At 45.4% G+C, this 14,574-nt stretch overlaps 1 protein-coding gene across 1 annotated transcript in view; it reads left to right on the top strand.

Annotated features, from left to right (window-relative positions):
• LOC140392897 (E3 ubiquitin-protein ligase HECW2-like) overlaps positions 1 to 14,574 on the top strand; it is a 595,816-nt gene that overhangs the window by 451,567 nt on the left and 129,675 nt on the right. The window contains 4 exon segments of the mRNA XM_072478670.1: positions 5,372 to 5,496; positions 11,563 to 11,674; positions 11,677 to 11,747; positions 13,702 to 13,836. Coding sequence (XP_072334771.1) covers positions 5,372 to 5,496; positions 11,563 to 11,674; positions 11,677 to 11,747; positions 13,702 to 13,836 — 443 coding nt within the window.

Genomic DNA, 14,574 nt, shown 5'->3' with positions numbered 1-14,574 from the left:
GTTTTGCCGGCAGCCCGGGGGTTTCCCGACGGTGTGGGGCTGCCCTACAATGGGAAACCCCATTGACCAGCCGGCAAAACGGAGCATCCCGCCAGCATGCTGAATCAAAAATGTGGCCCGACGGGAAATTGGTGTTTGGGAAATTGATAGGACTGAAGGCTGATAAATCCCCATAAATCTACATCCCAGAGTACTTAAGGAACTGGCTCTAGAAATTATGGATGCATTGGTGGTCATCATCCAGGATTCTATAGACACTAGAGGAGTTCCTGCAGATTGGCGAGTAGCTAATGTAACTCCACTATTTAAATAGCGAGGTAGAGAGAAAAGGGAATAATAGACCAGTAAGCCTGACGTCGGTTGTGGGGAATATTCTAGAATCCATTATCAAAGGTTTTATAGCAGACCACTTAGAAAATAGAGGCAGGATCAGACAGAGTCAGTATGGATTTTTGAAGGGGAAATCATGCTTCACAAATCCACTGAAGTTCTTCGAGGATGTAACTGGCAGAGTTGATGAGGGGGAGCTAGTGGATGTGGTATATTTGGAGTTTCAGAAGGCTATTGATAAAGTCCCACAGAAGAGATGGGCCTGGGATCTTCGAAAAAGGCTAGGAAGTCTGCAGGGATGGTTGCTTGAGATAAGGGTTACCCACTTAAACAGTGACTCATGACTCCAGTGTATCACCCTCAGACTCCAGCCGAGGAAAGATGCAACGCTGCTCGCGTTACCATACGCTCCATCATAGAGCAGACCATTGGACTGCTGAAGATACTATTCAGATGCTTGGGCTGCTCTGGTGGCTCTCTACAATATGCACGAGAGGGTTTGCTGCATCATTGCAGTTTGCTGTGCCCTTCACAATGTGGCTTTGCAGAGAGGTGAGGTCCTGCCAGAGGGTGAACTAGAGGGGAAGGTGCCCTCTTTGGAAGATGAAGGTAAGGAGGTGGAGGAAGCCCAGGAGGATGTTGAGAGACAACATGAGGGCCTGCCATTATATCATGGAGGAAGGGAGTGGTGTGAGACATGGCCGTAATGCTCTCTGAGGTTAAAGGTTTCAAGAGGAATGAAACATTTAAGTCCAATCATCATGAGACATCTTCTCCAGCTCTCCAAGCCATTTCATGATTCTGAAGGAATAGCCGAACCATCGCTGACAGGATGGGCCCTGCATTCACTCACGATTCATTAGGGTCAGATCTTAGCTGTGGTCAACGGTGTCCACTAATGTGTTCACTCTGTCAACTTAAAGCTCAGCAAGGAAGAACAGCGATGTGAGTTGAGGCTAGACATTTCCCATGCCATGTAAGGATGCAAACACTGCGACGATGGGGACCAGCGTAGGGTTCTCATCCTAAAGTGCACATTTGGTTAAGAAACTCCGTTTCACAGAGAGTCACATATCTGATGAACCCTCATTAGCCATTGCTATCACTTGAACACCAATGATTGAGAAATCACTCATCAGAAATACCTAATAAAGAATTATCACACATCTCCGTGACAACCCATATGGATCCAGTACCAGGTGTCACTGAGGTTGCCATCCATGAATACTAATCTTACAAGGGACACTCTGAGTGTGAGAAAGGTTGAACCTCAGAATAAGAGGATTGCAAAGATCCAAAGCAAAATGCTCTCATTAGACCATTACATCCACATATCCATGGAAGTGCAATTTATACATTGTGATAGAGCACAGGTGATCCTAAGGTAACATCAACACTTTTAAATTTTCCTAACGTTACCACTATGCCTTGGGGCAGCCCTGACATCTGCAGCAGGGACAGAGGTAGTCTGCTGACTGCTATGTCCCGATGACCTTGGCGTACGTCCTCTGGTCCCCCGAGTCCTGGAGGCCGAGGCCTCTTAAGGGTCTCCTGCGCAGGTTCAGATGCACCCTCAGCGGCCAGTGCTATCAGTGTTGATGCAGGCACAGGCAGAGAGGGGTCTGTGAGTGGCTGCATACCCTTCGGGTGACCTGAGTGAAGGCCACAAGGACGTTCCGCTGATGCTCATCCTCCTATAATAATAATAATCTTTATTGTCACAAGTAGGCTTACATTAACACTGCAATGAAGTTACTGTGAAAAGCCCCTAGTAGCCACTTTCCGGCGCCTGTTCGGGTACACAGAGGGAGAATTCAGAATGTCCAAATTAGGTAAAGGCCCTGGCCTGACTCCTGATGGAAATGGGGCACCTGGAGGGAAGTCAAAGTGCCTGATTCGCATGTGGCCTACATTCTGGACAGCGTGTACAGTCTGGTGAAGACAGTGGGCAGGAGAAAGTGATACGAGGTGTTGGACTGCTAATTAAAATATGGCACCGGTATCTTCAAAACTATCAGCTGAGGACGGCCGGATGAATCAGCTGCCAGCCTTCCCGGAGAATTGGAGGGGAACTTGCCTATGCATAATCAGTGAGGTTTCAAGCATTAAGGGTGGAATTCTCTGATAATGGGGCTATGTCCACACTCCCGCGAGGAAACGGGCATGAGTCACTCCGGACTTCCTCCATTTTGCAGGGGGCTAGCAGGGCCCCGGAGTGCTCCTCGCAGCTCCGGCTGCCGATATGGGACCCTGCACATCTGGCTGCGGGTGCACGCATGCGTGCGGTGGCCGCTCTGCAACATGGCGGACTGAAACCGCGGGCCGGCCCCGATTAGGCCCCCCCCCTCTCGAGATCACGTGAGCCTGCCAATCGGTGGCCCCCGATCGTGAGCCTGGCTGTCCTGGAGGCCCCCCCCAATGACGGTTCCCCCTCCCCCCCCACCAGGGCGGCCGCGGACTGAGTCTGCAGCCGCCACTCAGAGCTCCCACGAGCCATAAGTGAACCACTCCGGCGAGAACTCGGCCAGTTGTTGGCAAAGAATCGCCGGTGCCGTGTCAACCGCGCGTGCGTGATTGGCGGCGATTCTTCGGTCCCTGGAGAATCGCAGGAGCGCCGTTGGACCCAATTGCGGGTCTGACGCCCATTCTCCACCCCTGCACCGAGCGCGATTGCGGCGCGGAGGCTAGGAGAATCCCGGCATAAATCTGGAGGGAGAGTCTAATCTGGTCGACGGGACAAGCGCCGGTGCACTTAGTCTCAAAATGGGAGAATTCAGCCAGAAATCGTGTCATGCAATTCCTTTGAATTGGTCACTGGGAGTTTAATTTTTTCTCGATAGTTATCAGTCTCTACGGGGCTCAAACCATGATAAATGGTAGGACACTGAAAAGTGTAGCCGAACAGTACTACCTAGGAGTGCATGTCCACAGATCTCTGAAGGTGAGCAGACAGGTAGACAAGGTGGTTAAGACAGCATTTGGGATAGTTACCTTAATTAGCTGAAATATACAATATAATAGATGGGAGGTACTGTTGGGACTGTCTCAAACACTGTTTAGGCCACAGGAGATACAAAAGTCTGAGAACATGCACGAACAGATTCAAAAACAGCTTCTTCCCGCTGTTACCAGACTCATGAATGACCCTCTTAGGGACTGAACTGATCCCTCCCTGCACCTTCTCTACTGTGTAGCACTACACTCTGTTTGCTTCACCCACTGTCTATGTCTATGTATTTACATTGTGTATCTAGCATATGTCCAATGTTTTTCATGTATGGAACAACCTGTCTGGACTGTACATCGAACAATACTTTTCACTGTACCTCAGTCTACGTGACAATAAGCCCAAATCCAATCTAAACCCAGATGACAAATGTTCTTGTTTGAGAGTGAATGGACATTCTGGAGAGAGTTGCAAGAGGGTGATTGCATCCAAGGGGAAAGCAATGTTGGGGCTATGTAGGACATGAAGGAGGTAGGCAGATATACCCCCAGTTGTCTGCTGGTCAGGGACGCTATTGGGAGAGGAGGATGAGTAGAGTGGTTCTTGCTTGTAAGGAGACAGTGACATGTACCTCAATGGACTCTGGAAAATGGAAGAGTGGCCATAAGCTTATCAAGAGGATTCAATCCTAGAATGGCGACAGAAGAACGGTGAAGACTAGGGTTAAAGTGAGGCCTTCAAGAGGGGAGAAATAAAAGGTAACCTGGGTAGCTTGGTCACAGTTTCTCTGGGATCACTGAAGAGAATGGCTACTTGCTCAAGATAACGGAGGGCGACCAACACTTGGAAAACGGTATCCCAGAGCATTCTGGGTGAGAGAAAGGGAAGGAGACAGGAAAGAATGGCCCAAGAGGGGGCAAGATAAAGAAAAGGGAGATAAAGGTTTTGAGCTAAAATTAGAGCTTTACTGTAAAGTGATTGGATTATAAGCCTAGTAACTCAGACATGTACACAGCTAATTACATTATGTTTTGCATGCCCTGCTATTTCACCACCATTTTTATTGCTACACCACAAACCTTTTGAAATTCTCTCCTCTTTCCACCAACATCTGCCCCTCGTGTCCCAAAGATTGTTTAACAACCCAATTTGTTGTTGGGTTCAGTTCCAAAGGTGCTGGGATTCTTGAACAAGTGGCCATTCTGTTATGTTTTCCCAGAGGGAATGTCAGAGAGAATTCATCTGCAGTTACATCACCACTGAACCTTGCTCCTGTCTTCACTTCATAGCAAGGCACAACCATTTTCAACAGCTGGGTTGTGATCAAGAACAGCCTGGTTTTCCCTATCTAATGTAATGGTTTTTGTGGTGTTTTTACAACCAGTCTGCGTGAGGGCAAACACTTAATACAGATGGAAGATTGAACCTGAGGTCTTTCTGGCCTGTATGGATCAGCTTCTCATTGCATTAACCAGCTGAGGGCTGGAATGAAATGGTTCGATGTTGGCACAGCAGAGCTGATTTGATGAATACACAATCAAACTGGCTTCTGTAGCCATTGGAAGCAAGTTTGCAAAATCACATCTGGAAAAAGTAAAATGTTCTTTCCCCTGAAGATTATAAAATAATTAGCAAAAATTAAATTTGGTGCATCAAATCTAAGGATCCCAATGCATCACTTATCATTGCCTGATGACTATACCCATTCAAGCAATTCCTGAAAGGGAGTGTGTCTGATTAGGTTTAAATCACATGCAGAGAGAACTATTCTGAAACAAATTGTCCAGATTTTAGCACTACCCTGGTTTATTCCGAACAATTAGACTTTTTAACTTACCACAGTATCTTAAAACTTCAGAACCCAAACATTTTCCTATTAATTTCTGACCATATTAAGCAAAGTGCAATTAAACTAAAGGATGCTATGTTTTCTTGAATTTTTTGCAATATTTTACATAATGTGCATCATAATGTGTGCTCAATACCTGATGGGATGACACTCTGCAAAATGTCTGAAAATAGCACATCTCATTTTGGGCACAGTTATGTAAACTGGAATTAAGAAAGATTTGTACTCTTCCTTTGTCACAACAGATTTCAGAAGAGAGCCCACACTCTCTCACTCTGCCTCCCGTTCCAGGATGAACTTGCTGCTGCAGTCTCCTCCTGTCAAATTCTTCACCAGTCCAGAATTCTTCACAGTGCTACATTCAAACCCTGTAAGCTAGCTATTCTGTTGTTTTATTTAGATATACTGTTCATTGTAGAGCATTATTTTGATTGCTGAATTTAGCTGCACCTCAATCTGATACCTACAGGCACTTTTATTTTAATGCACCTGAGACCACATTGGAGACCTGGGAGCTGATGACAGGAGTGAGTGCGCACTAGCATCTGCACAGATGACATGGTGACAAGCTGGTCCTTTGTACAACTTGGTGCATCCAAACATCTAGCAAAGCGACAGATAGGGCAGAATTTTCTGAGCCTTTTGAGGATGGGCTTGGAGGGGGGTTGGGAGGGTGGGGGGGGGGGAGGGGGGGGGGGGGGGGGGTGGTGAAGGATGTATTATCACGTGGAAAAGTGTTCCGATGTTCTCATGTCAAATCCAATTTTGCATGGAGCATACACCACAGTCCCAAGCCAACCAAAATGTAATTAAGTCAGTCAACTTGCAAGAGGGATGCTATTTTGTGGGCTTGTTTGAATTTTACGGAAAGTCCACTGGAAACACAGGGCACCAAAGCCCCACCAGGTATATGAAGGCAACAAAGAGGTGGCAGGTCAATTCAGGATTCACATGGCAGATGTTGAGTAAGGCAGTATTCCTTGACACAGAGGATAGTGACGCACAGGCATCATGAGCGAAATTCTCCATCCCGCCCCGCCACATTTCTGCCTCGACCGGCCGGCGGGAGTCTCCGTAACACCGGCCGGTCAATGGGGTTTCCCATTGTGGGGCAGCCCCACGCCGTCGGGAAACCCCCGGGTGCCGGCAAAACGGAGACTCCCGCCGGTGGAGAATGACACCCCAGATCTTGCTATGGGGGAGTGGTTTCAGGTGCCAGGGCTTTGGAGTGTGTTGTCAGAGTGCCATCTGGCAACTTGCACTTGCATGGATGTAAAGGAAAGGAAGAGGGCATGTGGTTGGAGGATGTGTTTGAGTGAGAGAACTGGAAGCCGATAGTGCCCACCTGCCATGGACATTGTGCACTCAGGAGGCCGATCCTCTAACAAGGATGAGCAGCTCAGAGGAAAAGAGCTTGAAGATCTTGTGGTGTAATGGGGAGCGTTCCTTCCTCTGAACTTAAAGCTCCGGTTCAAGTCCCACTCCAGGTTTGAACAACCATGGTCAAAAAGGTTGAGTATAAATTTGCCAATGGCAGGTAGTAAGAGCGGGTGAGATTCCTGGTCAGCCATGTGATGAAAGAAATTGAAGCCTCTGCCATCTCAATCCCTGGCTCCGGACTACAACATGCATGTAAAAGTGTATGTTGCCAGTGTCGGTCAGAACTCTTGGGGGGGATGGTTGGCTCAGTGGACTGGATGTCTGGGATGGATCAAACTGGTGCCAACAACACGGAGTTTGATCCCCATTCCAGCTGGAGATCTGCCTCCTTAACCTGCCCACGGTGGAGATCGCGGCACTGTGGGTTGGATCTCTCTTTAGGCAGAGAACTCAAGAAGAGAGAAAGAAGGAGGGGGGGGGGGGGGGGGGGGGGGGGGTAAAAGGCAAAATGAAGGAGCATGAAGTACGAGTAGGAGGGACACGGCTGCAAGGGATGGGTCCGATGGCAAACTAAGGCACAAACCAAATTGTATACAAATGCCTGTAACTGTGTCTTGGCCACATTGGGTCATGTAAAATCTGTGTGCTAGCTAAAGGGGGGGTCACGGTCACAGTTGCTGTTATGAAGATGCTCGCTTGTAAATGTACGTGTTGATTTTTGAGCAGTTTTTTCTGATAATGTATAATTTATAATTGTTGGATTAAAATGTGAACACTCAATAAAAAACATTTTCCAAAAAAAAGAAGAGGGATAGAACTGTAGCCACAGGCAGCTGGAATTCTGTGCATTCGCTTCTCTCCGGGAGGCCCACTGTATGCATGTTTGGGATTTTCTAGTCTCTAGCATATCATTGCATCATGGTGTTGACCGTTGCCTTTTAGGAGGGCCAACCAATATCGATTTGGGCAATCAGTCCAAGAACTGTAGATTATGGCCATTGCTGAATTCTCAGGTGCATGTTGTGATAGACTGCCTGCATGTGGCCATCAAGGTTCCCACAGGCCAGTCAATGGCCCTTCTTTGACAGAAAGGGCTTTCATTCCATCATTGACCAACTGATCTGTGACCGTGGCCAACAGATCCTGTAGGTGTGCTCAATGCCTTTGAAGCAACCCGAGGCCTATATACATCCCAGATACCCAAGCATTTCTATTCCCCTGCATACCATCAATGTTGGATTCTGAGCAACAAGGTATACTCACTGAAGAAGTAGCGACTTTCTCCTTTGTGAAACCTAAGGACGGTTGTAGAGGAGTAATACAACATCTGCCGTAGATGACCCGAGTGACTATCAAGCAATCTCTTAAATGTGCAATCCAGGTGTCTGGCTTGTTCCAGCAGTGCACTTCTGTGTGCCTCAGCAAAGGTCTCCCGGATCATGGTGATCTACTGTGTGCTGCACAACCTGATGCTATCTTAGGGGGTTGTGTAGAGCAATGAGGGTGTACTGGAGTGCTGGACCTCCTCAGACAAAAAGGATGTGGAGGAAGCAGATGACCAGCCAATGCATCATGGGACCCCAGTGACCGCAGGAAAGGCGCCATGAAATAGATGCTAGGGAGTCTTTGGTGACACATATACAAACACTTTTCAGATGGCCTTCGCTACCTCACCCTTCAAATTCATTAAAGGTCCACCTTCCTGTAGCACTGTTTCGGTTCAATAATTTACAAATACTGTGTGCCCAGTCCACACCTTGTTCTTTGGCATGGGCAAATAATGACCACATATGCCCACCAGCCCTTGTGGCGAGCCCAAGTACACCTGAGGTTCCAGAGGGCTGCCAGTAATGGCAGGAGATATCAGCAGAATCCAGTACACCTTTGATACAAGCATAAATCATTCATGACCAGTAACTTCTTAACAATGGGCACAATTTTGCCATATTTTTCAAGGTGTCAGGCTAGCTAAGACTGAAAACTGGTGTGTAACTCTACAGTTGCACAGATCACTGGCAGATAGGCAGAAGCATTGGTGTCACTGGTGTCACTGGCAGAGTGCCATGCGGGAGCCCCTAGATGTAGAAGGCACCCGCTCCTCCCCTTGAAAGGCATACTCGTACCTCTGAGGACCTTGTGGGGACTCCAGGCGCCTTCTGCCCATTCTCACCTTGCTGCTGCTACATAGAACTCATGGACATTGTGTTTTCGCATATCTCCGACATCCTCTGACTGGTCTCTGATTTCCCATGATAGTTGGCAGTATCTCAGTGGAGAACTCCATGCACACAGGCAAGAGGGAAATGCACTCAGGTCAAGGATGGACTCCTCCACAGTTTATGCCAGGGTGTGCATGCCCTGTGGAATCTCAGCCAGATCTTTATGAACTCACTCTGTCCCATCTGATATCTGCCACCATACCAAGGAGACCAGAGACCCGTCATCAGCCTTAGACAATATTGCCCTGGCTTCCCACACTCCTCCGCGGATCAGAGGTCAGCTGTCACAGACTCCATCAGCTTGTATTCTCTCCAGGTTGTTTATTTTTGAATTAATTTATGGGATGTGGCCGTTACTAGTTAGACCAGCATTTATTGCCCATCCCCTAACTGCCCTTGAGAAGGTGGTGAGTTGTGAGTCGCCTTCCTGAACCGCTGCAGTCCCTGTGAGCGCATGTACAACCCAAAGTGCTCTGAGGAGGGAGTTTCAGCATTCTGAACCAGGAACAATGAAATATTTCCAAATCAGGATGGTGTGTGGCTCAGAGGGAAACTTCCAGGTGGTGGTGTTCCCATGTTTGGTGCCCTTGTCCTTCTAGATGGTAGCGGTCGTAGTTTTGGAAGGTTCTGTCTAAGGGGCCTTGGTGAATTCCTGCTGTGCATCTTGTAGATGACACACACGGCTGCCACTATTCGTCAGTGGGGAGGGAGTAAATGTTTGTTGATGGGGTGTCAATAAAGTGGGCAGCTTTGTCCTAGATGGTGTCATGCTTCTTGTGTTGTAGTTACACTCATGCAGGGCAAGGGGAGAGTGTTCCAACATGCTCCTGACTTGTGCCCTGTAGATGATGGACAGGCTTTGGGGAGTCAGGAGGTGAGATACACGCTGCAGGATTCCTAGCATCTGACCTGCTTTTGTAGCCACAGCATTTATGTAGCTGTCCATTTCCAGTTTCTGCCTGATGGTAACCTCCAGGATGTTGATCATGGGGGATTCCGTGATGCTAAATGCCATTGAATGTCAAGGGGTGATGGTTCGATTCTCTCTTGTTGGGATATAGTTGTGACCTGAATTAAAATGCGAATGGATGCCCAATGATTTGCGATTATCTGCGTTGCTGGAAGGTGTGGGGAATGATGTAACGCTGCATCCGCTGATGTACCCTCCAGCTCAAAAGTGGGGCATCTCAAGGGCAGCATGGTGGTGCAGTGGTTAGCACTGCTGCCTCACGTCGGCGAGGCACCAGGTTTGATCCCGGCTCTGGGTCATTGTCCGTGTGGAGTTTGCACATTCTCCCCGTGTTTACGTGGTTTCGCCCCCACAACCTAAAGTTGTGCAGGGTAGGTGGATTTACCACGCTAAATTGCCCCTTAATTGGAAAAAATGAATTTGGTACTCTAATTTAAAAAAAAGAATTAAAAAAAAAGAAGTGAGCATCTGTGCCCTGGAGGTGGCAGCTCTCTGTTCTTGTGGCCACCCTAAGTGAGAGAACAGATAGAACAAAGGGTTTTGCACTTCCAAACCCGTGCATCCAAAATCAACTAGTTTGTTGATCCTTATAGTACAGTGGATTACACAAGAAGCCACCCCATATGTTCTACAAAGGCTCCCTTATGCCCCAGTGTTGAGGTTACTCATTGTCAACTACACTCCTGTCTCATAGTCCATGAAGGGCCACGAATGTTTGTTACATTGGAACTTCTAAAGAAGATGGCATAATGAGGACACTCAGTATCACACAGCTTTAAAATAAATCAGAAAGTGGTGAAAATAAACAGAGCCATGTCAGGATGACAGGATTTCTGTGAGTGTTTGTACTCTCATGCGCTACTTTTATCATGTGACATGGAAGAGAATACCTCTAGAAGTTTTTAAGGACAAGTAACCTTGTGACCATCCAATTAGTTTCAGGAATGATTGCGCCATTCAAATCTTGAAAATTAAACGGGTGAGGTAAAGAATGCTGATGGATTGGTCAATACAAAATAATGCACATTACTGCAATAAACAGGAAATGTACGTACAATGGGTGGATGCCAAAAGTAGAAAAAAGATTTGGATGTCAATTATGTTTTAAAAGGACCTGACACATGTCTTGTGGGCATCTGTTAAAAACGTATGATTTTATCTGGTTGCAATTTATCAGTACGACTGTGAAGGATCTTGAAAATCGGACAGTCAAATGTATTGATATATTCTAAGGATTCAGGTAAATTAAAACAGGATGGCATTGACCTTCAAACAATTGAACTTATTTTCATTGCAAAAAAACTTGAAAGAGGGACATTGTTATAACCTACACAGATCCTATTGGGTAAGGACAATTGGTTACCCTAATGGATCTGTGCAGGTTACAAACAGACAGGATGCTGCCGATTGTAGATATTGAGAATTATGATATAACTTGGTGCAATCACATAATGTGGGGATAGAGTGAAAAGCTGAACTCAAGTTTGGGGATACTTCTTTGCAGAATAATAAGGTTGAATAGACTGCATGACCGTGGTTTATGCTCTATTGATTCATATGTCTTTAGATGGGAGCTGGAGGGGGTCCTTGGGTAGGACTGTGTTTGAAGGACATCAGGGAAATATGGGCGCAGATGACCAAATACTCTCTGTAGTATTATATTTTGAGTTGAACTAGAACTATAGAAAATGTTTTAATGTGACTATATGAGGGGATATTGAAGAGATTTAATTGCATTATTTTTTGCACCAGCGCTATTCACTTAGCACTTTCTCAATGTCTTAAATCATACCGTTATGTTGCCTAGAGATGGTAATTTCCCATATTGTGGTCATCACTCTTGTCAATTTTGAATTGTTTTTGTCAGTGTGCCTATCGAATGTTTACAACCAATACATGCTTGAAACATATGATCACCAAAGTGAGGCGGGATGCCCATAACTTTGAGCGCTATCAGCATAATCGAGATCTGGTATCATTCTGAACTTATTTGCGAATAAGCAGCAGGAACTCCCAAGAGGCTGGGAAATGAAGCATGATCATCAAGGAAAGGTAAGTAGGTTCCCAACATGGAAGAAAAATTCAGATTCTGTGTGCATACTAATTTGGTGACAATATATGATGAATGTGCGATTTTTGACAATGTGCATTTTCGGATTAAGCCAGAATGTTTTGAAAGAAAAATCAACTAAATTGTTTTAGTTCAGCGCAACTGTCAAAGCTGTGAAGGGATTTAACTCTGCTGGGCTTTAAACTTAAAGATGTGTGGTGTTTAAAAAATCAGTGCTTAATATTTCACCCTGCCTGTTGACATAAGCGTGAAGGTTATCATTATAAGATCTGTGCTGCATGAATGAGTTTACAACCAAACATTATCATATTAGGGTGCCTATTATGTGAGCAATTGGATTGAGCTCCAAGTATTTATGGAATAGAAATATTAGTTTTCCTGCAAGATTGGCTGAAAGAATTTAAATATATTGGAATTGTCTATATGCATGAGTAGAGAGGCATGGCATTGGGGAATGAATGGTGTTCGGGATGGGTGGATGGGCATAGCATGGCATTAGGGTAAGAGGGACCGTAAAGGGTAGGTAGAAGTGCATAGGGTGGCATTGGGGTGATGATGGGGCCATTGGGGCTGGCTAGAGGGGCATGTGATGGCATGGGTTGGCATAGAGGGGACATGGGGTGGGTGTAGTTGTGGGCATGGAGACGGGCTGATGGGCAGCTTTTGCTTTGGTGAATTTATCTTAATAAAAGAACAATGTGCTGGTGCACAGAACGTTCTGCACAGCCCCCCTCCACACTCTTTGGGGGCTGGTAGTCTGATTTCTATCGGTAGATTTTACCACGCTATGCACCTCTACCTATCCTTTATGTTCCCTCTAACCCCTAATGCCATTCTATGCCCATCTGCCCACCCCGATGGCCCCTCATATCCCTACTACTCCAGCATGTCCCTATTGACCTTCTGGGTCTCTTTTTCTAGGTTGGGTTCATGCACCCGACCTAAGAATGAAAACCTGGGCAATTCTTTTTTATTACAAATAATTTAAGTGTATTCGCACTGAGTTTTCAGAATTTAGCCTTTCTCCCATTAAGTTTAATGATTTGATAAAAAACCTTGCTTCTTCCTTTCTACGACCAAACGTTAATCCCTTCATGGCTCAGTGACAGATTCTTTCCCTTCCCCAGTGGTTCAAGCGCAAAGTGCTAAAATGTCTGAATCTGCTGTGCTCAGGAAATCTGAGGTCTATATGCTGCTCCCTATGAATTACATGAAACATTTGATCTAAACTGGTGCTCAGCTGAGTGCCGAGCTATTTTCTAGCAGCACTCTGTGCAACAATCTAAGGTCAACACAGGTTGAAATGTGAAATGGTCTAAGATAACTAGATTTTACTGTTTGTAAGTTTATTTGGTGAGTTATAATCAATCTTAAAATAATCAAAACTGTCAATCAAGATTTGGTTATGATACGGTTAAATGATGGGCCTTTAGATTACACCTGGAAATTAATTAGTTTGTCGAGGATGTATTGAATATTGATGTACTGATTTGAGACTTTGAATAAAACTACTTGTATTTAGGAGCATATTAACAATATAGCACTAAGCTTTCTTACAGCTGTTCATGCACATTTCCAATCTTTTTAATTTTGTTTGTTTCCAACCTCAGAAGAACCCCTTTGGATATGGGGAAGGCTTCATGGGTTTGGCTGAATTTTGATTGACTTGGGAGTATTCTCTTATTATTATCATTGCTAAAGTTGGTTGTTGAAAATCCATTACATGTTGAAGGACCTCAAGTGTTACTCAGTTAAATTTGAAGATGCAATTTTATAATGATGAAGTTCTTGTATTTGAAAGCCCCTAAAATTGAATGCCCTATTGTGACACTTAAGATTAAATCTCTATATATCAATTTCTATATAGCAATTTCTATATATCAGTGTACAGTCGCAAGTGCTTTGTGTAATCTGATTTCATTTGTCCTTTTCCAGCCTTTTTTTGTTGATCACAATTCGCGTAGCACCACTTTCATAGACCCACGACTTCCCCTTCAAACTGCTAGGCCCTCAATCGCACTAGTTCATCGGCAGCACTTGCAAAGGCAGCGCAGCCACAGTGCTGGTGAGGTAGGTACCAGTAACCATTGATTTGCCTTTTTAAATGAACAAAAAAAGCCTTAAGATTAATGCGTCAAGATGACTGCTAAAATTACATACGTATGCTCTAATGTTATTTAAATCATCAGAATACAATACATTTTACTTATGAGGGTGCAAGGTGATTAATAAAAGGAAATAAGTAAACTGAGACCCTTCAGTTCTATTTTCACAGAATCACAGACTACTACAGTGCAGAAGAGGCCATTCGGCCCAGCGAGTCTGCACCGATGCATGAAGGGCGCTGATCTGCCCACCTGATCCCACTTGCCACCACTTGACCCTTGGCCTTGAATGTTATAGCGTTCCAAGTACTCATCCAGGTACTTTTTGAAGAATGTGAGGCATCCCACCTCTACCGCCCTCGCAGGTAGTGCATTCCAGACCGTCACCACTCTCTGGGTAAAAAGGTTTTTCCTCAAATCACTCCTAAACCTCCCACCCCTCACCTTGAACTTGTGCCCCCTCATAACTGACCCTTCAACTAAGGGTAACAGCTGCTACCTATCCGCCCTGTCCATGCCCCTCATGATCTTGCACACTTAACCAAAACATCTATATATTGTTTGGAAAGTTTGCTTTTTGTACACCAGGGACCTAGATTTATTATGAAGAGATTTATGTAATTTATTTATTCAAAGAAGACAAATTACCTTTCAAATAAACTTGAAGATCTGTGATTGTTTCTGAAATTAAATTGGATATTGC

Source organism: Scyliorhinus torazame, chromosome 2 (assembly GCF_047496885.1).
Source record: "Scyliorhinus torazame isolate Kashiwa2021f chromosome 2, sScyTor2.1, whole genome shotgun sequence".
Taxonomy (NCBI): domain Eukaryota; kingdom Metazoa; phylum Chordata; class Chondrichthyes; order Carcharhiniformes; family Scyliorhinidae; genus Scyliorhinus; species Scyliorhinus torazame.
Note: the sequence above shows the minus strand (reverse complement) of the source record. Positions and strands in the feature narration are given on the sequence as shown.